This window comes from Engystomops pustulosus, chromosome 2 (assembly GCF_040894005.1).
Source record: "Engystomops pustulosus chromosome 2, aEngPut4.maternal, whole genome shotgun sequence".
Taxonomy (NCBI): Eukaryota; Metazoa; Chordata; class Amphibia; order Anura; family Leptodactylidae; genus Engystomops; species Engystomops pustulosus.
Window position 1 is genome coordinate 179,578,488 of NC_092412.1, and position 26,875 is coordinate 179,605,362.

At 45.3% G+C, this 26,875-nt stretch overlaps 2 protein-coding genes and 1 long non-coding RNA gene across 3 annotated transcripts in view; 1 reads left to right on the top strand and 2 right to left on the bottom strand.

Annotated features, from left to right (window-relative positions):
- LOC140118957 (uncharacterized) overlaps positions 1 to 26,875 on the top strand; it is a 109,010-nt gene that overhangs the window by 43,347 nt on the left and 38,788 nt on the right. The window lies entirely within an intron of this gene.
- LOC140118956 (polymeric immunoglobulin receptor-like) overlaps positions 1 to 26,875 on the bottom strand; it is a 44,473-nt gene that overhangs the window by 9,522 nt on the left and 8,076 nt on the right. The window contains exons 4-6 of the mRNA XM_072137441.1: positions 3,143 to 3,308; positions 1,825 to 1,940; positions 959 to 1,087 (exon numbers count right to left, since the gene is read on the bottom strand). Coding sequence (XP_071993542.1) covers positions 959 to 1,087; positions 1,825 to 1,940; positions 3,143 to 3,308 — 411 coding nt within the window. The remainder of the gene's footprint in view (positions 1 to 958; positions 1,088 to 1,824; positions 1,941 to 3,142; positions 3,309 to 26,875) is intronic.
- On the bottom strand, positions 7,499 to 21,857 carry LOC140119989 (uncharacterized). Its single transcript, XM_072139409.1, has 13 exons — positions 21,355 to 21,857; positions 14,373 to 14,410; positions 14,101 to 14,199; positions 13,919 to 14,026; positions 13,701 to 13,817; positions 11,638 to 11,739; positions 11,459 to 11,566; positions 11,248 to 11,364; positions 11,064 to 11,159; positions 9,329 to 9,448; positions 8,509 to 8,610; positions 8,332 to 8,418; positions 7,499 to 7,545 (listed from the first exon to the last, which is right to left on the bottom strand). The coding sequence occupies exons 1-13, from the start codon at positions 21,855 to 21,857 to the stop codon at positions 7,499 to 7,501; spliced, it is 1,644 nt and encodes a 547-aa protein (XP_071995510.1).

The following is a 26,875-nucleotide window of genomic DNA, read 5'->3' on the forward strand; positions in this document are numbered from 1 at the left end:
TGGTAAAAGTTACTGCTTTTTAAAAAGACAATTTAATTGGAAAAATGACCAAAAAATCCTAATTTTAAATATGTAATCATTAAAACTATTATATCAAGATAAAGTCTCACATTTCTTGAAAAAATTACATAAAGTCACTGGTAAAAAACACAGCGCATCAAAGAGTGGGTAAAGTAATACAGTAATGTGTGTCCGGGGGTTCCAAGTAGTAGGTCGAGCTGAGATTAAGCTGCGTTGTCCAGTATCCCGGCAATGCTTGAGCTGGGATAGATAGTCTGTATTCGTGGAGGTAAAAAACGGGACGTAAAACCGCGCTTCTCAGAGTCAATAATGCTTTCATTCAAAATTTTGAATGAAAGCATTATTGACTCTGAGAAGCGCGGTTTTACGTCCTGTTTTTTACCTCCACGAATACTGACATTTCTTGAAAAAAACATACATTTGTTATGCAATGTAATGCTTTGCCAGAGATATCATCATTTAAAGAAGTGCATAGCAGAACGTCATAAATTTACTTGGTCTTTCTTACACCAATGACCATTGGTACTGAAAGGGTTAAAAGGGACTAGGGGCACAGTATGGAGATGTGCTGCATGGATCTGAAGACATATGGTGGAGGTATCAGCAGTGATAAACCATGGCCGGGAGAAGTTGTAATGAAGTTATCTTTCGGAAGTAGCAGATCATATCTTGTAAAGTACCAGACACCACAAATGTCTGTGTCACTGACTGATATTGGAGTGTGAGACAGCATCACCATGTGTAGTGTCAATGATCTGGTGGCGCTGTGTGGGAATGTTCTCAGCATTTTCAGATCAGGATGTAGCTGCTTTTTTGTGCCTGTATATTTGTTGGTCCAAACATAGCAGGGCATCAGGGTTTGGGTGAGGGGGTGGTATTTTAATTTTCGTCTCAGTCAGCAAAAAGGCTAGAATCTGCTCTGGCTAGGAATACATACCTGTTTCTACAAAAGGATAAGAATTTGTCAACTCAACAGTTGAAGGATCTTTTTCTTTTGTTTTTTGATCCCTTGCTGTCATTCTTCCTAACATTGAATGGTTTTCTTGGTGCTCAGAGTTGTTTTGTGCTGTTCAATTAAGCAGAATAAAAGTCCATTAAATGAAAATATGCCTATTCAGGCACTTACTCATATCTGTATATCGTATGCAGACCTAGTTCCACCAGATGATGTTACGACTAGTGGCGGGACCAGGTGCCATGAACACAGAGCGGGGCGTACATATATTAACAGAAGGTGGTGCCCTGAGTGTCTCCGGCTCATTTGAATGTGTTTATAAAGTCTTTTTAGAACAATGCTGACATCCCAGGACTTCATAAAAGCAAGATCATCCCCTGACAGACAAGATGAGCAAGTAAGTTTGGGACTTCTACCATTAGTAAGGCTACATTCACACGATGTATGCCCGCCATACCGTAGAAAGGCAGGCATACATCGGTGCCAGGGAGAGGAGCAGGGGATGAGCGCCACTCACCCCGCCCCTCTCCACAGGAGTACACAGCGCACGGCATAGGACATGTACTATCTTTCTAAGGGCTATGGAACGGTACAGTGCCGCACGTGTGGTGCCGCGAGGCCATAGAAGTGTATTGGGGATGCTTATATGCCGTATATATGTCCCTCATACGTTTGTGTGAATGTAGCCTAAATCTGATGGTAGATGTTCTTTAACTTGCACATGCACTAGTCCTTTAACTTGCACATCCAATCTTGAAGGTGCTGATCTGATATTATTATTAAGCCATGCTGCATCCACAGATCAAAGTCAGATCCCAACAAATCAATCAAATGTTTTTAGTTCTTACCTCTTGTTTTGCGAACATGCTTTATAACAGGAATCAGTGTTGCAAAGCCAATAACACAGCTAATGACTAGTACAGGGATCAAAATGAGGAGAAGATTCCTGGTACTTGAAACTTGACTTTGTATCCAAAAATGAGATAAAAAACCCATGTTTGTACAATGTAAACATACTGGCAAAAAACAACAATATTGAAGGAAAAACTATGTTAGGAAATATAACGTCAAGTGAAGGTTTTAGAGTTTCTAAAGACTCTAGATATCTGGATAAGCTTCTGGATAAAAAGATAAGTTGGGTGAAAAAGAATGGAGCATTGTGAGGAGTTGCTGGTCTACGGTATTAAACATTGCATAGGAAGAGATTTAACATAGGATAATTTATCATATGATAAAACTCTGCCCCACCCATGCTGCCATATACATCAGGATTGAACGGTTACAGGTTATAACAATTGTTTAGGCATGGGGAAGGTATGTAATGAGTTGGAAGAGTATCAGTAGAGAGTTAAAGGGGTTTCAGCAAACGTGGAAAAGTTCACAAAATAAAGAAAAGTTATACAATTTTCCAATATACTTTTTCTGGATCTCTGCTTGCATTGTTTCTATAGAAAGCTTCTAAGTTTACCTCCAGTGGATATAATCTGTCCATAGTGATGTGATAGATATGCAGGTGCATGAGCCGTTATTATCACACAACTCTTATTATTCTCGGGCTACATTGACACGAACGTATGGGGGACGCATATATACGGCCGTCATATATATGGCGTATATACATCGCCCATACACTTCTATGGCCCCACTGCGCCGTACGAGAACAGTCCAATGCAGCACACTTGCGGCACCCTACCGCTCCGTAGCCCATAGTAATATAGGACATGTCCTATCTTTTCAACGGAATGTATGCATACATCGTGTGAATGTAGCCTCAGTGATAATAATGGCTCATGCACCTGCATGTCCATCACATCACCACCGACAGATTATATCTACTAGTAGTAAATACAAGAGAAGCTTTCTATAAGCAGAGCAAGCAGAGATCTAGAAAACCATGAGGAATAGATACGGAAAGTATATTCAAAAATTGCATTGTTTTATCACACAAATAATATCAATTATTTACTGAAAGTGGCCAACCTCTTTAACAGTAAAGGTAAGAATAGACCAGCAATGGAATATTCAGGAGTTTTTAGATGTAGTAGTGATAATGGACTGGTCAGTCTTATAGAAGCCAAAGATAAAGATCTCTCAAATAATGGATGGCTTTATAGAACTTTATAGAACAAATTGCACAACTATTACAAAGCAAAGTACTTATCCTACCTTTGAAAACTGCTTCTGTTTTGACCTGGATTGGAATGAAAATCTACTGTAGAATTTTCTAACAGTACTGTCACCTCTGAGTTCAGCTTGTATACATGAGTGATCATAATGTTATCTTCTGCCCCAGGCACTTGAGAAGTACTTTGTGTTATGATGTCATCTACTTCTAAAGAAAAATACATATTATTACAGGATTTTACTGATTTAAGATTTAAAGAGAATAGTGAAGCGTAAAGAATAAGAAATATCAACATCTTAAAGGGGTATTACACTTTTTAATATAAGGTGCCAATATAAGGATGATGGGTCAGAAATGGCACATTAAAAGGAAGGAATCCCAAAAGGGGGAAAAAGGATATTGGATGTTAAAAGAAGAAACTTAAAAAAGTGGCTTTTAAAGAAGCTGAGTCCCAAAAGAAGGACATTAAAATATGATATGTTTTTGGAACTGGATTTCAAATTGGATGCTGATTGAGGGATTACTTCTGCCTGCAATATTATGTCGAACTATGAGCCAATTGGCTCCAATCTTAAGGGTTTATTGCCTTCCTCTGGATCCACATAGCAGGATTATAGATTGGATTTGATGGCTCATGGTCTTTGTTCTGCCTAATCTTCTATTCTTCCAATTTCTTTTATACTAACCGGCTCAGTGAGAGAAGCATGAGTAAAACAATTCTCTATTTTTGTGGACATCACTGACCTGAAATGGTCTCCTTGATTTATCATAATAGGGCTCTCAGAGAAGTAAATGATACATGCATAAATGCATAAAAACTATAAATTAGCTATAAGATCACAAGGTATTACAGCAGGGCTCCCCAAACTTTTTATATAGGGGGCCATTCACTGTCCCTCTAAGACTGTTAAAGGGCCGGACTAAAGTTGAAAAGTAAAAAAAAAAAGAAATTTCCTGAAAACACAGAGCTAGCGGTACATGTGACCACATCCATAATATACTGTGCTACTGGGCCCCCCTCAATTAATTATTTAATATACTGCACCCCCTTGTAAACTATTTTATATATTGGCCCAATGAATTAATTAATTGGTTCAATTAATTCTTAAATATACTGGGACCCCTCTCCATTAATTATTAAATATGCTGCCGCCCCCCCCCCCGTTAATTACTAGACTGCCCCTCATAATTAATTATTTTATATGCCACCCCACCCACCATTGATTATTTCATATGCTGCACTCCACCATTAATTATTTCATATGCCCCTCCACCATTGATTATTTCACGGGCTGAGCCCTCTCCATAGCCGGAAAGTCTTTGCTGCATATTGCAGCAAAGACTTACTGGTAACACCCGCGCATGGCGCCACCATCTTGTATGATCGCTCCCGTGACGTCATCGATCACACAACCTCGGGGTAAAGTTGAGGAGAGTGCATGCACACTCGTTGGAGGATGCAGCTTGCTGAGCTCCGCTAGCTCTGACAGTCCGCGGCATACACAAGCCATTAGAAGTGCCAAACAGACACCAGAGGCACCTACATGGGGGTTGGACAGCTACAGACAAAATATCATCCCTGGAGGAGGCAGGAAAAAATAACAGGGAGCCGGGACCATACCGCCAACTCCAGCGCGGGAAGAATCCCAGCGCTCCCACCAGATTGTGACGGCGGCGTGCTGCAGCTTCCACAAAACGACAAGCTCAACCCAGCCTCAGCACACACGGGGACCGGAGGAACCCCAGACCCTCCAGGTATCTCGAGTTTTTTTATAGCCTCACCAGCCTCTACAGCCTCCTCCCTGGACCATGCTATGGTGGCAGCCATTTTTAGCCACTAGTCCTCTGAGTCAGTGGGGGGTCAACAACAGGCCACAGTGGGCATGCAAGTCTCTCTATATTCTGCAGATAGAATACTGCTGGCTCGCAAAGCATGTTCGCAAATAACTTCTGATCTTTAAGGGGACTTTCAGTCTATAGGGTCCAGAATAGAGGCACTTGATAGTAAAGTTGATGAAACTGGAACAAGGGTGAATCAGAATTGTGATCGCATTGCTGATGTATGTGCCCAGCTGGAAGAAATGCAACTTAAAATAGAAAACTTAGAAAATAGGTCTAGGAGGGGCAATTTTCGCATTAGGGGTGTCCTTGAAACTTACACGGATGCATCTAAGGTGGTCCAAGATTTATTTCAGTTGCTCATTTCGGCCTTATCTGATTCTTTCTATGAAGTTGACCAAGTGCACCGCGCTCTGACTACGCCATGGGTGGATGGCCTCCTGAGAGACATTGTAGTGAAGCCCCATTACTTTACAATAAAAGAAAAGGTGATGCTAGCATCTCGGGATCTGGAATCTCTACAGTTATATGATTCGGATATTCAAATCTTTTCTGACCTAGCACCATCCATAGGTGCAGATCACTTAAACCGCTACTGAGGGTGCTACAGGAAAGGATTGTTAAATACCGATGGGCATGACCCTTTCGTTTGATTTTCCATCATCAGTCTTACAGCTTTGCCACCTTTCCAGAAGGAGAATCCCTATTAGTGAAGTTGGGCCTACTTACAAGGATCATCAGAAGTCTGTGTAATGTATAGTAAAGTATTGCTGGTATCAGCGCTGCATCTGCTGACATGCTGCATCCTCCTAATACACAGGTGAGAGACACAGACATCATGTTCTGCTGTAACATGGCTGCCTGGAGCTGCTGTATCCCTCCTAAACACACACACATGCACACACAGGCTGCAGGGGGCGTGGCCACCAGCACCAGGAAGCACATCATTATACAGCCTCACATCATTATACAGGCTGTCAGTCATGCACTGGGGGTGTGGCTGTGCCTCCCACTCATGAATAGAGTGGACAGCTTGAATATGCTAATGCTTCATTGGACATTTCACAGGTCATTTGCATACAGCTTTAGGACCTCATTGCTTAGGTTTACAGGCATGTAGAGGGACAATGAAGGGATAGAGGCAATGCTCTCTAATGGCAGTTTATGAAAATATATTTAGTTTAGGGGGGTTATTTTGCATGACGGGTTCTCTTTAAGGGTTCTATGTAGTGAATGAAAGTTTTGTTTGTCTCTTCCCTCTCCCTTTTTTCTCCCCTCTTAATCTTTCCCCCATACCCACAGATAGCGGGTCCCTGAAAGATCTTTTTCAGCTCTACCTCCTTGAGAGGTAATGGTTAAAGTGGTATTCCCATCTGGGCATTCGCATTTAATTTAATTCATTTTCCATATGTAAACATTTCTTCAATTGGTTGTTAAAAAAAAAGTTCCTGTGTGAAGATATTTTCTCATAAATGTAGCCATGTTGTCCTTTAGAAACAAGATAGCTTCCTCAGATACGACCACCTCTGCTTTCTGGCAGCGGTGGCCAGACATGCGTTATTGAGACCTCCCTGAGCACCCAGATTCTGCAATCATAACCACAGGACGGCTGTAGGATATGCAGTAATTCCCAGACATTTCATATACAAAAACTTTTTGTTTCTTTGTGCAATCACTCCAGCAGAGGTGGCCATATCCAAGGACACAGTCTTGTTTCTAAAGGACCAATTGACAGTATTTATGAGAAATTATCTTTACAACGGTAAAAATGTTTTAATAACATCTAATTGAAGAAGAGAAAAAGAGAGGAGTGGGCATCTTCATGTCAAAAAATCTGCCACCGCATTACAATAGCAGACTTGAAGGGTCGTTCTATCCTGGTTGCAGGTACTATCCAGGCGCTTTGGCTCATTGGACGCAAATTGAGAAGTCCGCCTGCCCGCAGTTACCGATAGATGCCCAACCCTGGCTGAGTCCCAGGGAGAGATCATGTGCGCCAAAAACTCGGGGCAATTTAGGGCAAATCTGAAAAAAATTGCGAAACCCGACGAAAATATTGTGTTCGGACCCTTAGTAAATGTGCCCCATTTTGTATCTGGCTGGTTTTTTGTTTTCAAATGGCAGTCTTGCTGGACCAGCCGTATTGTGATCATTACTATGTAAATTGCTTGCATATGCCCCCCCCCCCTTTTTTTTATTTCTTGTATCCTTCCCTAGGGTAGAGTACCCTAGGGATTCTGAAAAATAGTAAAAATAAAAAAAGTTTTTAAAAAATTAACATAAAAATTCAAATCACCCCCTTAGCCAAAATAATAATGCTATATCCATTTTGCGGGCATTGTTGCCAGCAGTAATCACTTTTTAAAAAAAAAAATCTAACTTTTTGCAAGCCTTATACAGCAGCTTTCTAGCATTCATTGCATTATAAATCATCCCCAATTTGCTACAATATATGTACAGGATACACGGATGTACACTAAACCATGTTGGCCATAGCACCAGGCCTTCCAATAGTACCTTTTAGAGACTGAGTGCCCAAATTGTAACCCAACACCCACTTATGAGGATTTAGTTTTGAAAAAATCCATGCCTTGATATCTTTTTTCTTAAAAGAACAAAAGGACAATGTATTAGCATATAGAGAAAGATACATAATCACAGTACACATCAGGTACATTACATATGATTACATTTCATGTCAGTACATTAGGCTTGTAATAAAGTGTAACACTATTGAAGCTTTTAGGTGATGGAAAATCCAACCATAGACAGTAGTTGAGTCTATGGCTCCCATAAAATTATGTAAAATAATTAAAAAATAAATTGTATCAGGCAGAACCGCGCAAGATGGGAATTTACCCTTTATGGTCAGGTGATAGTACTCTTGAGGGCTCTCCCTAAAGACTTGAGTATGGGTTGTTTTGTCCTTTACTTAGGGCAGGAACTCCAGCAGTCCCATATTTACTGCAAACTATACTGAGGATTCCATAGAGCTGTAGAGATCCACATGCAGCCTCCATGGAGTATCACAAATTACATGACCCTGGGGAGTCTGATTCAGGTGTGGCAGCACACTCAATCTCGTAATACATAATAGTATGGCATTCATACTTTAACTTATTGTAAAATGTTGCTTTTATACCACTTGAATGTATCCAAAGTGATAGATTTATATTAAAAAGTGAAAAAATACTGCACCAACCTTGGCTTCTGTCATATATTAAATGTATTTAGTTACTAATCTGCCATCTACTGGATATTCTAGGATACAGGTCTTTAGTTGTTTCTACTCAAAAGGCATATGATATTACTATATGCTGGATATTTAAGATATTAATATTTCCCAATCGTACTAACCTTGATTGGTAGGAAAAGAAAGAAAGAGTAATACCTTTGTCTCTATTTGTGGTCAGGGCTAAGATGACATATTCCACAATCTTACTAGTGATATGGATTTTGCTTGTAGTGATAGGGCTCTCTGAGTAGTAAATGTTAAAAATTAAAACAACATATTCGCTACACTATTGCCATGTATTATCTGCTCTATATAATTATCTAACTCACTAACCTTGGGTACTATTTGTAGCAGGAAAAGGGACACTAGTTGACTGGGCAACGATTGCTGTACCAGTTATTTCAGAAGTTAACATGTTATCCCAGGTTGCATTCTCTGAACAAAAATCACACAAAAATGTATTAGTACACATAGTCCTATATATTAAACTTTTTCATTTCAGTATTCAGGGCAGTGTGATTGCAAATTATGGTGGGCGGTGGTTTCTCTGGACATCTAATTCTGAAGGGGACAGTAAAATGATTTTCTGCACAGAAAAAAATTGTGTTACATAATAATTTGGATTATCCCTCTTAATTGTGGCATTTCTTCCAGATTTGCGTCAAAGCTACTATTTGAGCGATGTTATTTTAAATAGTTTTTTTTAATAAGGATGAGTTTATGTGAGCAAAATGTTTCAAAGACAATAGCATCATCTGCTAGTTGATTATAGTGGTGGGGACAGGGAGACTGGTCAGGATTAAGGAAACTTTGAATGGAGCAAAATACTGTCCACATCCAATCTGACAGAACTTTAAAGAGTTTGCCTATATGGCAAAGATTCTCAAAATCCAGGTGCCAACCTGGGCATTTGTCCTAGAAGCTGTGCCAAATCATATATATAAATAAGTGAAGAAATATTCGACCAACTTTGGTTGCTGTCTGCAGTGGAGATATATAAGAAAGGCACCTTTTTGCTAGTCTGCCATTTGCTGGATGTTCTGGGGTGCAGGTTTTTGGAAGTTTCTATACATAATTACTAAATATTAGATATTATTATATGTTGGATATAAGCTATTGATATTTCAGATTTGTACATTGTTTAAACACCAACCTTGCTTGGTTGGAGTAGAAAGAGCTTCAAGACCTTTGCCGCTATTTGTGTTCAGCACTGGGGTAACATTTCCTACAATCATACTAGTGATATAGGTTTTGCTTGTAGCACTAGGGGTCTCTGAGTAGTAAATATGAAAAATGAAAACTACAGATTAGATGTAATGTATTAGCTTCAGGAAAGATTAGAGAAGATGACTCATTAACCTTGGGAACTAATTGTAGTAGGAACAGGGACGGTAGCTTTATGGGTAATGCTTAGTCCACTAGTCCGATTTCTTCTAGTAGTACCAATATGATCCCATGTTATGTCCTCTTCACAAAAGTCAATATATCAGTACATATAATTTTATCCTGTATATCTGACCTGTGCAGTAGTAACAAACCTTGCTCAGTGCTAGTTTTGGACCTTTTAGTATTTAGGGCAGTGGGAGTGGAGATTAATGCAAAATAAAATAGTCCATATTTAACACCAACCCATATAATATGCCACTTACTGCAGCCCAAGGTTTAAAATACCCCCTTTCCTGCAGTTGCCCTTTTTCCTGTATCCCCCTTTTAATGTTTTAATAAGAAGACGGCTACAGAAAAAGGGACATTGTAATACCTCTTTTTCCACACCACCCCCACACACCTAAAATGTCCCCTTGTCTATGGGCTTTTTACTGTGAGGGAAAAAATATGCATATCACATGTACGCAAGTATAAGCTGACCTAAGTGTAAACCAAGGTACCTAATTTTGCATAAAAACTGGGAAAACTTGGACTGGAGTATAGGCCTAAATTGGGAAATTTATAAAATGTCTAGCAACAACTTCCCTCATTAATAAAATGTCCAGCAGCAGCCTCCACTCACTAATAACATGTCAAGCAGCAGTCTCCCTCATTAACAACGTGTTCCAGCAGCGACCTCCCCTCACTATTAACATGTCCAGCAGCAGCCTCTCTTTACTAATAACATGTCCAGCAGCTGTCTCCCCTAACTAATAACATGTGCAACATCCCCCACCAGGGCCTAGCCTATTGTTGGGGCCTGGAGGCAGCCGGGGCCCAGAATACTGGAATGGCTGGCAGTTGCGGCCTATGCATGCTCATGTCACGGTGCTTGGTATGGCGACCGGAAGGCTATCCTACAGCCTGGCAGGTCTCCAGCAGGTGGTGTGTGCAAGAAAGATGGAGGGAGAGGCTGATGTACTGGTTTTTGAAATTTTTGGAAACTTTTTGGACCCTAAGCACACATCCAAAACAAAAAAGGAGGGCTTAGGGGAAAATTTATGAGAGCTCTTGTGTGGTCCAGCTAGAAAACAATTCATCACCTCTTATGAGACCTTAAAATGGCTGTTCACCTACAGCCCACATCCAATCTGACAGAACTTTAAAGAGTTTGCCGTTATGGCAAAGATTCTCAAAATCCAGGTGCCAACCTGGGGATTTGTCCTAGAAGCTGTAACATTTGGACATAGAGAAATAAAATAGAACAATTTGCAACACCAGAGACCTATGGCTATTTCAGTGTGCCAAATGTGCCAAGCAGTGGTAAACATCTAACATTTACTAACAGTTTACAGACTAATATAAAAGCTGAATTTAGATAAAATGTACCCAGTTTAACAATTCCAAAACTATAGCTACCCACTCTAGCATTGTATTTGTAACTATTTGGCTTTTATACCACATGATAGAATGAATGCAATGTATATGATTTATATAAATAAGTGAAGAAATATTTGACCAACCTTGGTTGCTGTCTGCAGTGGAGATATATAAGAAAGGCACCTTTTGGCTAGTCTGCCATCTGCTGGATGTTCTGGGGTGCAGGTTTTTCGAAGTTTCTATACAGAATTACTAAATATTAGATATTACTATATGTTGGATATAAGCTATTGATATTTCAGAATTGTACATTGTTTAAACGCCAACCTTGCTTGCTTGGAGTAGAAAGAGCAAGACTTTTTCCGCTATTTGTGGTCAGGACTGGGCTGGCATTTTCTACAATCTTACTAGTAAAATAGGTTTTTCTTGTAGCACTAGGGGTCTCTGAGTAGTAATTATGAAAAATGAAAACTACAGATTAGATGTAATATTGCAATATATTAGCTTCAGGAAAGATTAGAGCAGATGACTCACTAACCTTGGGAACTATTTATAGTAGGAACATTGACAGTAGCTATCTGGGTAATGCTTAGTCCACCAGTCCGATTTCTTCCAGTAGTACCAATATGATCCCATGTTATGTTCTCTGCACAAAAATCTATATATCAGTACATATAATTTTGTCCTGTATATCTGACCTGTGCAGTAGTAACAAACCTTGCTCAGTGCTAGTTTTGGACGTTTCAGTATTTAGGGCAGTGTGAGTGGATGGTAGGTTCTCTGGTTTGCTACGCCTGAGGGTGAAAGTTATGTACCTTTCTGCGGAATAGAAATGCAATTGTGTTTAGAAGAATATCAGTATTGTCAGAATATGTTACAAAACACTTTGCCAGAATAAAAAAAATCTTAAAATCATATTTATAGTGACTAATTAATGAAGTGTCTGGATGTTGTCTGTTCTAATGTCCTACCCTGTTTATAGGTCATTAATATTTTAGTAGACTTGCATTCAGAAATCTATTTTGCCACCAACTTGAAGAAACATCTAATCCCATGTGTCAAAAGCTGCATAAATATACTCCATCACAGAATATGTTAAATATCACAATAAGTTATGCTATTCTTCATTTATTACACCATAATGGAAAAAAGCCCTACAGAGATCTAAATAGAGCCAAACTATAACTGTACAAATACTGTATCCTTTGTTCCCTTACTCCCCTTTTGCAGGCCCTCAACTGCAAAAAGAAAAAGCCACATTTACGATATGGAAAGGACAACTTCACTGCTGAAATACTGGCATGTAAACTAATCAATGTGTTTTTCTCAAAGCTATAATATAATATGCTGGTACTGTAGCTTGTTAATGTGAGCTATTATTTGTTTTTGCCAGCAGGTGGTTGACATGTGGTACAATGGCAACCACTATGCTGGTATAGTAAAGTTCTAGCTTCTTAAACTTAAAAATGATCCCACTAACAGCCACTATGCAAGTCAGTGAATGAGTTAAGTGGTTAACAGTGTAGTATATTATAGCTGTTGAGATATTTTTTGCTAATTTATTTAAATCAAAAAACTAAAATCTAGCGTCAACAATAATGTTCAGAATCTGGGCTCTCACTGTTAAAATTCCACCTGTTTATGTAAGGTTTTACAATTACAAGGGCAGATTTGATATTTCTAGGCAAAAGACAAAGTTATATATGGGAAATCCTAATGAAACCTCTCTGAATTGCAGAGTAATGAATCTATTTCTCTCAGCTGTCATAACTTTAAAGGGGTTGGCCAATTTACCTAATGTTTTTTGTAATGTGTGTGTAAGTGTGGGGGGGGTAGGATATTAGGTAATTTACCAATAGACTTGATATGTAAAGTGACGCCTCCTATCTTTTATGTCATCAGCCAGACATTTCTGTCCATAAAATGCCTGCAGATGGAGGGTCATGTGATCTGTAACTGTTCATGAACAATTGCCCTGCCAGGACCTTGATCTTATCAAGAAAACGGTGCAGAACTTTTAATAGACGTATATTGGTACATTCCGTTATATCCTGCCCCCCAAAACACAGTAATGTGGCCAACCCCCTTTGTTGTCATTAGGACATAAGGGTGTAGGGCCTCCACACCCCCCCCCCCCACTCCCCGATCTCAGCTTGGTTGCCTTATGGGGAAATCAACCAAGCCATAGAGTTGAAGGCACAGGATTATTTGCAGGTACAGGTCTGTAAAAGGGCACAAAAACCACAAATGTGATGAGATCTGAACCAAAAGTGTATTGGTTCTATGAAACCAAAAATATGGGTTTGAAATAAGATTTATTCTGCAACATCTGATCTTTACTCATCACAGGCAAAATAAGACTTCTGCTCATTTTATATTTTAGGAATTTGGAGAAGACTTTTTTATAGGTAATTGGGAGGGATATCACATAAAGGCATGAGTCCTTTTAAGAATTTATTAAATATACTTTTTTAACAGTTTACATGCCAATAACCAAACGGAATTTGGTTATTATATTCCCTCTTTAACTGTTTTAAAACTATAGTTCCTCAAATTCTTATTGCAACAATGTGTATTTATCTTAAAAAAAATTTATCAATATTGCACCTTGGCTACTGTCTGTAGATATATGGTATATAAAAGGAATGTGTATTTTATTTCTGGTCTGCCATCTACTGGATGTTCTGGGGTGCAGGTATATACTTGTTTCTACACAGAAGGCATATGATATTGCTATATGCTGGATATTTAAGCTATTAATATTTCAGAATCGTACCAACCTTGCTTGGTAGGAGTAGGAAGAGTAAGACCTGAGTCCCTATTTATGGTCAGGACTGAGCTGACATGTTTCACAATCTTACCAGTGATATGGATTTTGCTAGTAGCAATAGAGCTTTCTGAGTAGTAAATATTAAAAATGAAAACTACAGATTAGTTATAATATCACCAGGTATTAGCTTTTTGTAAGATTATCATATAGAGAAGATAACTCACTAACCTTGGGTACTATTTGTAGTAGGGATTGGGACAGTAGCTATCTGGGCAATGGTGGCTCCACCAGTCTGATTTCTTTCTGTAATAGTAATATGATCCCATGTTGTGTTCTCTGTAGAAAAATCAATCAGTACCTAAAAGTCTAAAACCGTCCTGACATATTTGACCTGTTCAACAGTAACAAACCTTTATTTGTGCTAGAATTCAGGGCAGTGTGAGTGGAGATTATGGTGGGTGGTAGGTTCTCTGGATTGCTAGGTCTGAAGGTGACAGTTTTGTGACTTTCTACAAAAAGAAAATTTACTTTATTGACAGCTTCATTACAGACACTTTACAGCTGATTATTGCAGCCTGGGACTATAGTAAAGCATTCAGAAAGCTTCACCAGAGGGGTCTGTCTGTAACTATGGGTTGCCTGTAATAAGAAGACGGATACAGAAAAGGGGACATTGTAATACCTCTTTTTCCACAGCAACCCTTGTCTATGGGCTTTTTACTTTGAGGGAAAAAATATGCATATCACATATACGCAAGTATAAGCTGACCTAAGTGTAAACCAAGGTACCTAATTTTACATAAAAACTGGGATAACTTGGACTGGTATATAGGCCTAAGTTGGGAAATTCATAAAATGTCCAGCAGCAGCCTCCCCTCACTAACAACATGTTCAGCAGCAGCCGCTGTCGAGCAGCTGTCTCCCTTAAATAATAGGGGAGACAGGCCTAGCCTTTTCTTTGGGGCTGGAATACCGGAGTGGCTGGCGGTTGCGGCCTAGGCACACTGATGTCACGGTGCTAGGTATGGCGACCAGAGGGCTGTACTACAGCCTGGCAGGTCTCCAGTAGGTGGTGTGTGCAAGAAAGATGGGGGGAGAGGCTGGTGTACTGGTTCTCCATGGGGCAACCCCTTAGTGTCTGTAAGATATGTCCCTGGGTAATGGATGGGGAGCCCGTGAAGGTGATACAGCCATATCCAGGGAGCAGACAGAGGCAACATTGTGCAAAATAACTCACGGTTCTTTATTAGAACAACTGCAGGCAGCGGGCCAAGAGATTCACCAGCCTGGAAGTAGATGCAGGCTGGGATGAAGCTGTGTCCAGATGTGAATGCTGCAGCTTGTCAAGGGATTAGCTGTGTGTCTGTGCTAGTGGTGCACAGACACCCTCTCTTTCTCTCAGCGTGTGTTCTGGAAGATATGCTCTCTAGGAGAGCTGGGGCCTAAGAGCTGCTCATGTGGTGAGAGCATGTGCTTAGAAGCAAGGCTCAGGCCTAAGACTTTTTTTTTACTACTCCCTGTCTAGGGGTATTGTTAACTCCTGGTCAGGTGGTGGCTCACTCTCCAATCACACTCCAGTTCACATAATGGAATACAATTGGATGACATATCACACATATCTTAACCCTTGCCTGAACAGGCAGGATCTACAGCTGCTGTTGTCTAACAATGACTGCACTATCCCTAAGGCGGGTTGCGCTGCCTCACCTGCTGGGGAGGTCCAGATAAAGGACCAACAAACACCAAAAACAAAAGAGCTTGGAAAAATAATAATTTATACTTTATTCAAAATAACACATATTGTACATGTAAACAGCTTTCAAATGGGATTCCTGAAAGTCGGAATATGAGGGGAACAAGATATGTCCAGGTGGAAATGGGACAAACACAGAGTACCTATGACCCTCCTACACATGCCTCAAACAATATGCCAAAAAGACATATCAATTATGTATTATGTCCGAAAGTAGGACTTGTTTTGGGAAAAGTAGACCTATATGTAATTAGACAGTACAAACAACCGGAGGTACCATCCGGTATTAGTGAAAAGGTCAAAAAAGCAGGCCACACTTACCCAAAGGCATTATACAAAAGGCACAGAGGCAATCAGAGGGAGGGCCAACAGGAACACCCCGACGCGCGTTTCGCACTGATGGTTCGTCAGGAGCGAATCTGCCTGCAGAACCTTCCTACAATGATAGATGAATTTGCCCTCCTCCTTTTAACTGTGTTGGTGTACTTGGGAGGCTGAAGGATTGAAAGTTGTCAATGAACAAGGAGAAATACATTACTGCTTAAAATGCTGCACTTTGCAATAAATAAGTGGCTTTTGGTTGAAGTTTGGGCACACAGGCTCTAAAAGGTTTGTCATCACTGCCCGAGGCAATTGAAAGAGCCGCCTATGGCTCGGCTATGGACCAGATGGGTGAAGGATAACCAACGCTGACCAGCAGCAGATGGCCTCCAGAGGCTCCATGCACATTACAGCAGGTAGGGGTGTGGATGTTAAAGGTGCACTTGCTGGAAGTGCTGGCTGTGGGCAGTGTAGGGGACAAGCTGCCCACAGTCCTGACTATAGTATCCCCCACATGGTAAACAGCTCCCCCCTCCCCCACATGGTAAACCGCACCGCCTCCCCTATTTTGTATACAGCTCCCCCTCCCCCACATAATATACAGCTCCCCTTCCCCCAAATGATACACAGCACCCCCTACCCTACATAGTATACAGTTCCCGCTCCCCCACATGGTATACAGCTACTGCTCCCCCATATGGTATACAGCTCCCCCACATGGTATACAGCTCCACGTCCCCCACATGGTATACAGCTCCCCCTACCCCACATGGTATACAGCTCCTCCTACCCCACATGGTATAGAGTTCCTGTTCCCTCAGATGGTGTACAGCACCCCCTCCCCCACATGGTAGACAGCTACTGCTCCCCCATATGGTATACAGCTCCCCCACATGGTATACAGCACCCCCTCCCCTACATGGTAGAAAGCTACTGCTCCCCCACATGGTATACAGCTCACCGTCCCCCACATGGTATACAGCTCCCCCTCCCCCACATGGTATACAGCTCCCCCTACCCCACATGGTATACAGCTCCCCCTACCCCACATGGTATACAGTTCCCGTTCCCTCAGATGGTATACAGCACCCCCTCTCCTACATGGTAGACAGCTACTGCTCCCCCTTATGGTATACAGCTCCCCCACATGGTATACAGCTCACCCTCCCCCACATGGTATACAGCCCCCCCTCCCCCACATGGTATACAGCTCCCCTACCCCACATGGTATACAGCTCCCGGTTCCCCACTTGGTATACAGCTCCTCCTCCCCCACATGGTATACAGCTCCCCCTACCCCACATGGTATACAGCTCCCCCTACCCCACATGGTATACAGTTCCCCCTCCCTTCAAATGGTATACAGCACCCCCTCCCCTACATGGTATACAGCTACTGATCCCCCATATGGTATACAGCTCCCCCACATGGTATAAAGCTCACCCTCCCCCACATGGTATACAGCTCTCCCTACCCCGCATGGTATACAGTTCCCCCTCCCCCGCATGGTATACAGTTCCCCCTCCCCCACATAATATACAGCTCCCCGTTCCCCAAATGGTATACAGCACCCCCTCCCCTACATAGTATACAGTTCCCACTCCCCCACATGGTATACAGCTCCCCCTCCCCCACATGGTATGCAGCTCCCCCTACCCCACATGGTATACCGCTCCCGCCTCCCCCACATGGTATACAGCTTCCCCCTCTCCCACATTGTATACAGCTGCCCCCTCCCCCACATGGTATACAGCTCCCCCTCCCCCAAAATAGTCCCCCCCTTTAGCCCCCACCAATGCAATTCAGTCCCGCATACTGCATACAGATAGTCATGATGCTAGCCCTGCGGCTCCACACCCTCACCTCTCATTCATGAGGACTGCGCATCTCTTCACCGTCTGGCCTCCTGAGGCTCCGCCCCTCACTGGCTAAGCTCCACCCATGCCAATGAAGCACTCAACCCGAAGGATCAATGTTTACGGCTCCCTCCCCGTGCTTTATAGTGGTTAACTGTATCGGCCTCTCCATTCTGATACAGTTGGAAGAGGTCAGTGCCCACCCTTTCTCTGGCACGTCACAAGCCGGAGCTCCCTTCAGCAGGTTAACTCCTGGTTAACTCCTGCTCTGCTCCCCGGGCAGCTGTCACAGGAAGATGGAGCAGATACAGAACTTTGACAGCAGTGGGCCTGGCCCCTCCCCCGGGCCAGGGTCGCACACCCAGCAATCACGAGCGTTACGCGCCTGCCCAGCAGAGGTCTCCCTTCACTAATTACAAGTCCAGCAGTGGCCTCCCTTCACTAATAACATGTTCAGAAGCAGCTAGCCTCACTAATAACATGTTGGAGCAGCGGCCTAACCTCACTAACGACATGTCCCAGCAGCAGCCTCTCTTTACTGATAACATGTCCAGCAGTGGCCTCCCCTCACTAATAACATGTCCAGCAGCAGTCTCCCATCACTAATAACATGTCCAGCATTGGCCTCCCTAATAACATTTCCAGCAGTGGCCTCCCTTCAATAATAAAATGTCCCAGCAGCCTCCCCACCACTAACAAAATGTAACCAGCTGTGCTCTCCCACTGAAATGTCCCCAGCAGTGCTTCCTCCATAAATTGACCCCCAGTGTCCCCAGCCCTCCTATAAAATGCCCCAGCAGTGCTTTTCCACCCATAAAATGTCCCCTGGAGTGCTGCCCCCAACAGGGCCGGATTATAGGCGAGGCTCCCGGGCTGACTGACACTGACAGGGATCCCCTCAAAGCGCATCCCCCCTGATTGCGCCACCCCCAATTGTGCCCCCACCCCACAATCGCACCACCCCCATGATCGCACACCAACCTGACCTGTGGAAAAATGTGCCATCACGAGAAGGGGCAGAGCGTCCCCTGAAGCCTCCTCTCAGTGCAGGAAGTAGAGGAGCTGTGCTGTGACAACAAAGTACACGTGGAGAAGGGTAAGTGCTGTAAACATGTACTGTATACATGGGATTGCATGGCTGGTGTGGCTGAAGTGTATGTAACATGGGACTGCATGTCTGGTGCAGGCTGAGGTGTATGTAACATGGGACTGCGTGTCTGGTGTAGGCTGAGTTGTATGTTACATGGGACTGGGGGATGGGGGCTGAGGTGTTTTTTACATTGGACTGCTTGCCTGGTGCAGGCTGAGGTGCATGTTACATGGGACTGCATGTCTTGTGCAGGCTGAGTTGTATGTTACATGGGACTGGGGGGTGGGGGCTGAGGTGTATGTTACATGGGACTGCGTGCATGGTGCAGGCTGAGGTGCATGTTACATGGGACTGCATGTATTGTGCAGGCTGAGTTGTATGTTACATGGGACTGCGTGTCTGGTGCAGGCTGAGGTGAATGTTACATGGGACTGTGTGTCTGGTGCAGGCTGAGTTGTTTGTTACATGGGACTGCATGGCTGATGTGTATGTTATGTAATATGGTGTTACTGTAGCTTGTAGTGACCTCCCTAATAACATCTCCAGCGATGGCCTCCCTTCAATAATAAAAAGGCCCAGCAGCCTCCCCACCATTAACAAAATGTCCCTGAAATATCCCCTGTAGTGCTACCCTCATAAATTGCTCCCAGCAGTGCCCCCCCTATAAAATGCCCCAGCAGTGCCTTCCCACCCATAAAATGTCCCCTGGAGTGCTCCCCCCAATAGGGCTGGATTAGAGGCGGGGCTCCCGGGCTAAATGCCACTGACTGGTATCCCCCCCCAAGCGCCCTCCCCCCATGATTGTGCCCCCCCCCCCACGATTGCGGCGCCCTCCCCCCATGATCGCAGCACACAGCCCCAGCCACGACCCCCGACCTGTGGGAAACTGTGGCCTCACGAGAGGAGCTGTGCTGTGACAACAAACAACATGTGATGAAGGGTAAGTGCTGTAAACATGTATACATGGAACTGCATGGCTGGTGTGGCTGAAGTGTATGTGCAACATCCCTGCCAATGCAAGGCAGAGTAGTTGTTGCAAATAAGCCCTAATATGTGTGTTCCCCTAATAGAGAGTCGGATCAGCTCCTCTGCAGGACACTACACATATACTTAGGTAATTGTGCAGCGGTAGATTCTGCCTGGATAGGCAAGGGTTAAATGTAATGTTATCATCCAATGATATGCCTCAATTCACTTAATTGTGAACTGGAGTGTGATTGGAGGAGGAGACCACCTGACGAGGGATTAACTAAACCCTTGGTCAGGGGAGGAGTTAGAACAGACAGGTTGAGTGAGTGAGAAGGAGAGTTCCAAAAACTTCAGAAGAGAGCAGATCTATTCAGGCCCAGCTCTCACCACATGAGGAGCTTCTAGGCCTCAGCAACTACACACTTAGTGACACAGGACAACCAGGACAAAGCTTTTACAAAAAAGTGGGTTTCGTACTATCTTGCTCCTAGTGTGTACACCGGTCTAATATAAAGGGCTCTCATTCCCCATGCAACAGACGTCTTTAAACAGATGACCGGACTCAAACTTGCAATCCAACTTTTTATATATCAAAAATAAAAAGTGACATAAAACACATGTACATCACCAAGTCTTCGGTGAGATGTGCCAATAGTCCACAAAGAAGTAGCACGCTAGGAGACCATGGCCTTTCACTGAGACGCTCACGCCCATGTAGTCCTGTGTGACGTTTCGGAGGTGTGTCCTCCTTCCTCAGACATGCATGGAACTGGCTGGGTGAGGATTAAATACGTTCATACGCCTATCTTATTTTAGATACCCTATTATATTAACAGATATCCTATCTCCATCACCTATATGGAAATACAATATGGCAGACAAAAACATTTACAAAAATACATTAAAATGACTTTGTTCGTTCAGACCACGGGGTTGAACGGTGTCCAATGCTGTAATCCAATAAACTTCACGTTGAAGTAACTTTTTCTTTTGGGTGGTTTCCTCTTTTATTTCAATACTCTCCAATACTAACCACCTTAAATCACTGACATTGTGCCTACACTCTCAGAAGTGTCTTGCGACTCCTGTTTCGTGTTTAAACCCTTTAGCTACTGTTTTTAAGCTCTTCGTCTGATTTACCAAGGAACTGTCTAATCATGGATTTGTGTTCATTCAATCTAATTTTGATAGATCTCATAGTTTGCCCCACGTAAGCTAAGCCACATGGGCATTTTAACATGTATTGCACCTATAAAATCCCTTAATTTGTATAGGTCAGTGGTTCTCAACCTTTCTAATGCTGGGACCCCACAATATAGTTCCTCATGTTGCAGTGACCCCAAACCATGTAAGAGAATATTGTATTAATTCCAAAAAATGCAATAAAATCGTGGCTCCGATGGCTTTAGGCGACCCCTGTGTTTTGGTAATTCGACCCCCGCCGGGGTCGCGACCCACAGATTGAGAACCGCTGGTATAGGTGTTCCCTTTCTGGGATGATTAAAGGTACCAATTTTGACAAGATAAACAAGCAAATGTGCCCTTTTTATTAGTAGCTAAAAATGTTTGTTGAGTTTTCTTTTTAACTGCAACATCAGATCTAATCAATTCGTTAGCAATAGAACGTCCTTTCTTATAAATGAATTTTGGGGAACTTTTAAAGAGTGATCCATACTTCGGATCATGGGTAAGTATAGACCAGTGTTTGACAAAAGTTTTTTTAATGAGATGAGCGTGTTTGTCAAATCGAGAGATAAAGAATATCCTCTCCTGGCTACGTTTAGGTTTAGATGACCTAACATAATCTCTAGATAACAGAGACACTTCCATGCCAACCCTCTCTACCGCTTTCCTTGGGTAACCTCTCTGTACAAATTTCGCTATTAATTTCTCCATCTGGATCAGATATTCACTATCATTGCTACAGATCCTTCGGGCCCGTATGAATTGCGCTTTTGGGATACCTTTGAGCGTCTGAGGGGCATGGTAACTGTCATAATTCAACAGGTTATTGCGGTCTGTCTCTTTGGTGTAGAAAGTGGTGATGAACTGGTCTTGCGATTTCTTAACCTCAACATCTAAATAGTGTATCATAAACTGGTTTTTCTCAGCAGAAAATTTGATAAGTGGATGACATTGATTAAGGTACTTTCCACAAAAGACAGACATCATCCACATATCTGGTCCACAAAAAAATGGATTCGGCCCACTGGCAATTACCTTATATACTCGAGTATAAGCCTAGTTTTTCAGCACAAAAAATGTGCTGAAAAACCCAAACTCGGCTTACACTCGAGTCAAAAAAATAAATATATCTAAACTCACCTTTCCGGTGACCCCCGTATATATTCTGTGCGATCTGTCTGGCAGCGGCGGCAGGCTATATACACTGGGGCAGGGTCTGGCAGGCTATATACACTGGGGCAGGGTCTGGCAGGCTATATACACTACTTGAGTCAATAGGTTTTCCCAGTATTTTGTGGTAAAATTAAGGGGCCTCGGCTTATACTCGGGTCGGCTTATACTCGAGTATATACAAATTCATTCTCAAAAAATGCCATAAAAATATTAGCATAACTTGGAGCCACAGGGGCCCCCATAGAGGACCCCTGTAGCTGCAAGTAAAACTCTTCACCAAATCTACAGTAATTTTTCTTCAGAATGACCTCTAGTAGCATCATAATAAATTTTATGTCTCTATTATTCAAAGAGGGATCTTTCTTAAGTGCTTCATGAACCACAGTAGTTCCTTCATCATACGGTATGTTCGTATATAAACTCTTAATGTCCAGTGTGCACAACCATGTCACATCCGAGGCCTTTACTTCATCCAATTTGGTCAAAAAGGTGTTAGTATCTTTCAAACAGTTTGAGCCCTTTATATTAGACCGTTGTACACACTAGGAGCAAGATAGTACGGAGCCCACTTTTTTGTAAATGTTTGCACTTTATTTACTCTCATAAGGCTTCAAAGGCAAAACTTGAAGGTGGAAATGGCAATGTTTGCCGATATTTCTAAAATAACAGAAAAGGTACCACACCCCTTTAGGTGCACATTTTTTCTGTCTTTTTCTTGTCTTTAGGTGCACTTTATAAATCATGTACAAGCAGTTTAAATGTTTTTTCAGTGCAAAGTCAGAGACAAAACTGGTGCAAACACTGTAATAAATGCTGGCCAATTTCTTCGCTTTTGCAATAAATGTGCACCATGATATCTGCGCACAACATAGGAGTTACTTGTATCTGAGACTATGTAATGCAGTCTCAATTTCAGATCAAAATATTCTTTGTTCTGGGTGGTTGCACACGTCTAGGTAGGTGCTCAATCTCTCAATGGGATTAATGAAGAAAACTGTCATGCCTTTAGCATGAAATGTTAATTTAATATGCATTACCTGATAATTGTTACAGCGCCATCCAGTGTCCTTAATTGCTCATAATGTCTTACTATAAAATACCTATTTGGTCCCATGGGAACCACTGTAGTTTTCACCCTTGACCTGCTGACATCATCATTCAGCTATACAGGAGCCATTTTCTGAAGAGCCTGCAGTGGAGATGTTGGCATCTTCAGCCATCCTCCATCCACCAGTCTGCAGTAGCATTGCCATACCTCCCAACCGTCCCGCTTTCAGCGTGACAGTCCCGTTTTATGGGCTCTGTCACGCTTCCACGGAAGGGGGAGAGAATGTCCTGGGCCCCGCCCACTTTTTCCGCTTTGTCCCGCCTCCTCCAGCCCCCGTAGTTTAGAGCTGCAGAGCAGCCAAGGCATGGGGGCCGGGAGGAGGCGGGACCAGCCCCTGCTCCCTCCTCACATGATGTCTGCACCAATCATGTGAGGAGCGAGCTCCGCCCCTGGCTGGCCACGCCCCCTCCGCGCGTCCAGGGGAGAAGATGGAATGACAGAAGGTAAGAGACTGAGGGGACAGGGGGGCCACAGGGAGAGGAGCTAGGAGGAGGATGGAGGCTTCAGAAAGGACAGGGGAGCTGGGGCACAGGAGGAGGACAGGGGGGGTGCTGAAGGCTACAGGGGGGGCTGGAGGCTACTGGAGGAGGAAAGAGGGTCTGGGGCACAGGAAGAGGACAGGGGGGCTGGAGGCTACTGGAGGAGGACAGGGGGTGCTGGAAGCTACAGGAGGACAGGGGGGGGCTGGAGGCTACAGGAGGACAGGGGGGCTGGAGGCTACAGGAGCAGGACAGGGGGGGCTGTAGCTACAGGAGGACAGGGGGGGCTGGAGGCTACTGGAGGACAGGGGGGCTGGAGGCTACAGGAGCAGGACAGGGGGGGCTGGAGGCTACAGGAGGGCAGGAGGAGGCTCGTGGGGGACAGGAGGAGGCTGCTGGGGGACAGGAGGAGGCTGCTGGGGAACAAGAGGAGGCTGCTGGGGAACAAGAGGAGGCTGCTGCGGGACAGGAGGAGGCTGCTGGGGGACAGGAGGAGGATGCTGGAGGACAGGAGGAGGAGGCTGGAGGACAGGTGGAGGCTGAGGACAGGAGGATGCTTGAGTAGGCTGGGGGACAGTGGAAGGCTGGAGGGCAGGAGGAGGAGGCTGGGGGACAGGTGGAGGCTGCTGGGGGACAGGTGGAGGCGGGAGGAGGCTGCAGGAGGACAGGAGGAGGAGGCTGCAGGAGGACAGGAGGAGGAGGCTACAGGAGGACAGGAGGAGGAGGCTTCAGGAGGAGGAGGCTACAAGAGCACAAGTGGAGGCGGCTGGGGGACAGGTGGAGGCTTCTGGGGGACAGGAGGAGGCTGCTGGGGGACAGGAGGAGGATGCTGGAGGACAGGAGGAGGAGGCTGGTGGGCAGGAGGAGGCTCGTGGGGGACAGGAGGAGGCTGCTGGGGAACAGGAGGAGGCTGCTGCGGGACAGGAGGAGGCTGCTGCGGGACAGGAGGAGGCTGCTGGGGGACAGGAGGAGGCTGCTGGGGGACAGGAGGAGGCTGCTGGGGGACAGGAGGAGGCTGCTGCGGGACAGGAGGAGGCTGCTGGGGGACAGGAGGAGGATGCTGGAGGACAGGAGGAGGAGGCTGGGGACAGGAGGAGGATGCTGGAGGACAGGTGGAGGCTGAGGACAGGAGGATGCTTGAGTAGGCTGGGGGACAGAAGAAGGCTGGGGGACAGGTGGAGGCTGCTGGGGGACAGGTGGAGGCGGGAGGAGGCTGCAGGAGGACAGGAGGAGGAGGCTGCAGGAGGACAGGAGGAGGAGGCTACAGGAGGAGGAGGCTTCAGGTGGAGGAGGCTACAGGAGCACAGGAGGAGGTGGCTGGGTGACAGGAGGAGGCGGCTGGGGGACAGGAGGAGGCTTCAGGAGGAGGCTGCTGGGGGACAAATAGAGGCTGCTGTGGGACAGGAGGAGGAAGCTGGGGGACAGAAGGAGTAGGCTGGAGGACAGGAGGAGTAGGCTGGAGGACAGGAGGAGGAGGCTTAAGGACAGGAGGAGGAGGCTGAAGGACAGGAGGAGGAGGCTTGAGGACAGGAGGATGCTTGAGGAGGCTGGAGGACAGGTGGAGACGGCTTGGGGACAGAAGAAGGCTGGAGGACAGGAGGAGGAGGCTGGGGGACAGGAGGAGGAGGCTGGGGGACAGGAGGAGGCTGGGGGACAGGAGGAGGAGACTGAAGGACAGGAGGATGATTGAGGGGGAGGTTGGAGGACAGGAGGATTCTGGAGGGGACTGTGGGACTGGAGGACAGGTGGAGGAGGCTGGAGGACAGGAGGCTACAGGAGGACAGAGGGGGCTGGAGGCTACAGGAGGACAGGGGGGGCTGGAGGCTACAGGAGGACAGGGAGGGCTGGGGCACAGGAGCAGGACAGGGGGGGGCTGGAGGCTGCTGGTGGGAAGGAGGAGGCTGCTGGTGGGCAGGAGGAGGCTGCTGGTGGGCAGGAGGAGGCTGCTGGGGGACAGGAGGAGGCTGCTGCGGGACAGGAGGAGGATGCTGGAGGACAGGAGGAGGATGCTGGAGGACAGGAGGAGGACGCTTGAGGGGGAGGTCGAGGAGGCTGAAGGACAGGAGGATGCTTGAGGGGGAGGTCGGAGGACCGGAGGATTCTGGAGGGGACTGTGGGACTGGAGGACAGGTGGAGGATGCTGAAGGAGGAGGCTGGGGGAGGACAGGGGGGCTGGAGGCTACAGGAGGGGGCTGGAGACTACAGGAGGACAGGGAGGGCTGGGGCACAGGAGCAGGACAGGGGGGGCTGGAAGCTACAGGAGGACAGGAGGAGGCTGCTGGTGGGCAGGAGGAGGCTGCAGGGGGACAGGAGGAGGCTGCTGGTGGGCAGGAGGAGGCTGCAGGGGGACAGGAGGAGGCTGCTGGTGGGCAGGAGGAGGCTGCAGGGGGACAGGAGGAGGTTGCTGGTGGGCAGGAGGAGGCTGCAGGGGGCCAGGAGGAGGCTGTTGGTGGGCAGGAGGAGGCTGCAGGGGGACAGGAGGAGGCTGCTGGGGAACAGGAGGAGGCTGCTGGGGAACAGGAGGAGGCTGCTGCGGGACAGGAGGAGGAGGCTGGGGACAGGAGGAGGAGGCTGGGGACAGGAGGAGGAGGCTGGGGACAGGAGGAGGATGCTGGAGGACAGGTGGAGGAGGCTGAAGGACAGGAGGATGCTTGAGGGGGAGGTCGGAGGACAGGAGGATTCTAGAGGGGACTGTGGGACTGGAGGACAGGTGGAGGATGCTGAAGGAGGAGGCTGGAGGATAGGGGGCTACAGGAGGAGGCTGGAGGATAGGGGGCTACAGGAGGAGGCTGGAGGACAGGGGGCTACAGGAGGAGGCTGGAGGACAGGGGGCTACAGGAGGAGGCTGGAGGACAGGGGGCTGGAGGCTACAGGAGGAGGCTGGAGGACAGGGGGCTACAGGAGGAGGCTGGAGGACAGGGGGCTACAGGAGGAGGCTGGAGGCTACATGAGGAAATTGGAGGACAGGAGGATACATTATGAGGAGGATAGAGAACAGGGACCACACCATGTGAGGAGGGGTGGGGGTAGGGGTACAGATAATATTATGTGTAAGTTTGGGGAGATAAATAAAAGTGGAAAACGAAATGTCAAGGGAGGATAAAATTAAAGATGGGTTTTATATGTTGCAGATTTGCTTTATGGGATATGGGGGTGGCCAAAGTAAGGGGCACTGTACTATGTGGGGACCGTCAAGGTTGATATTATACTATGCTTGTGGGTGGGTCAATGGGCGTGGTTTAGAAAAAGGG

Bases quoted from the DNA above. Each gene is read 5' to 3' on its own strand.
- LOC140119989 (XM_072139409.1), bottom strand. From the start codon at position 21,857: ATGTGGATGATGTCTGTCTTTTGTGGAAAGTACCTTAATCAATGTCAT. The intron at 14,027-14,100 runs GTTTGTTACTGT...ATTTTTCTACAG, and splicing joins GAATTCTAGCACAAATAAAG to AGAACACAACATGGGATCAT. The intron at 8,611-9,328 runs GTTGGTGTTTAA...ATTTTTGTTCAG, and splicing joins TTCTACTCCAACCAAGCAAG to AGAATGCAACCTGGGATAAC.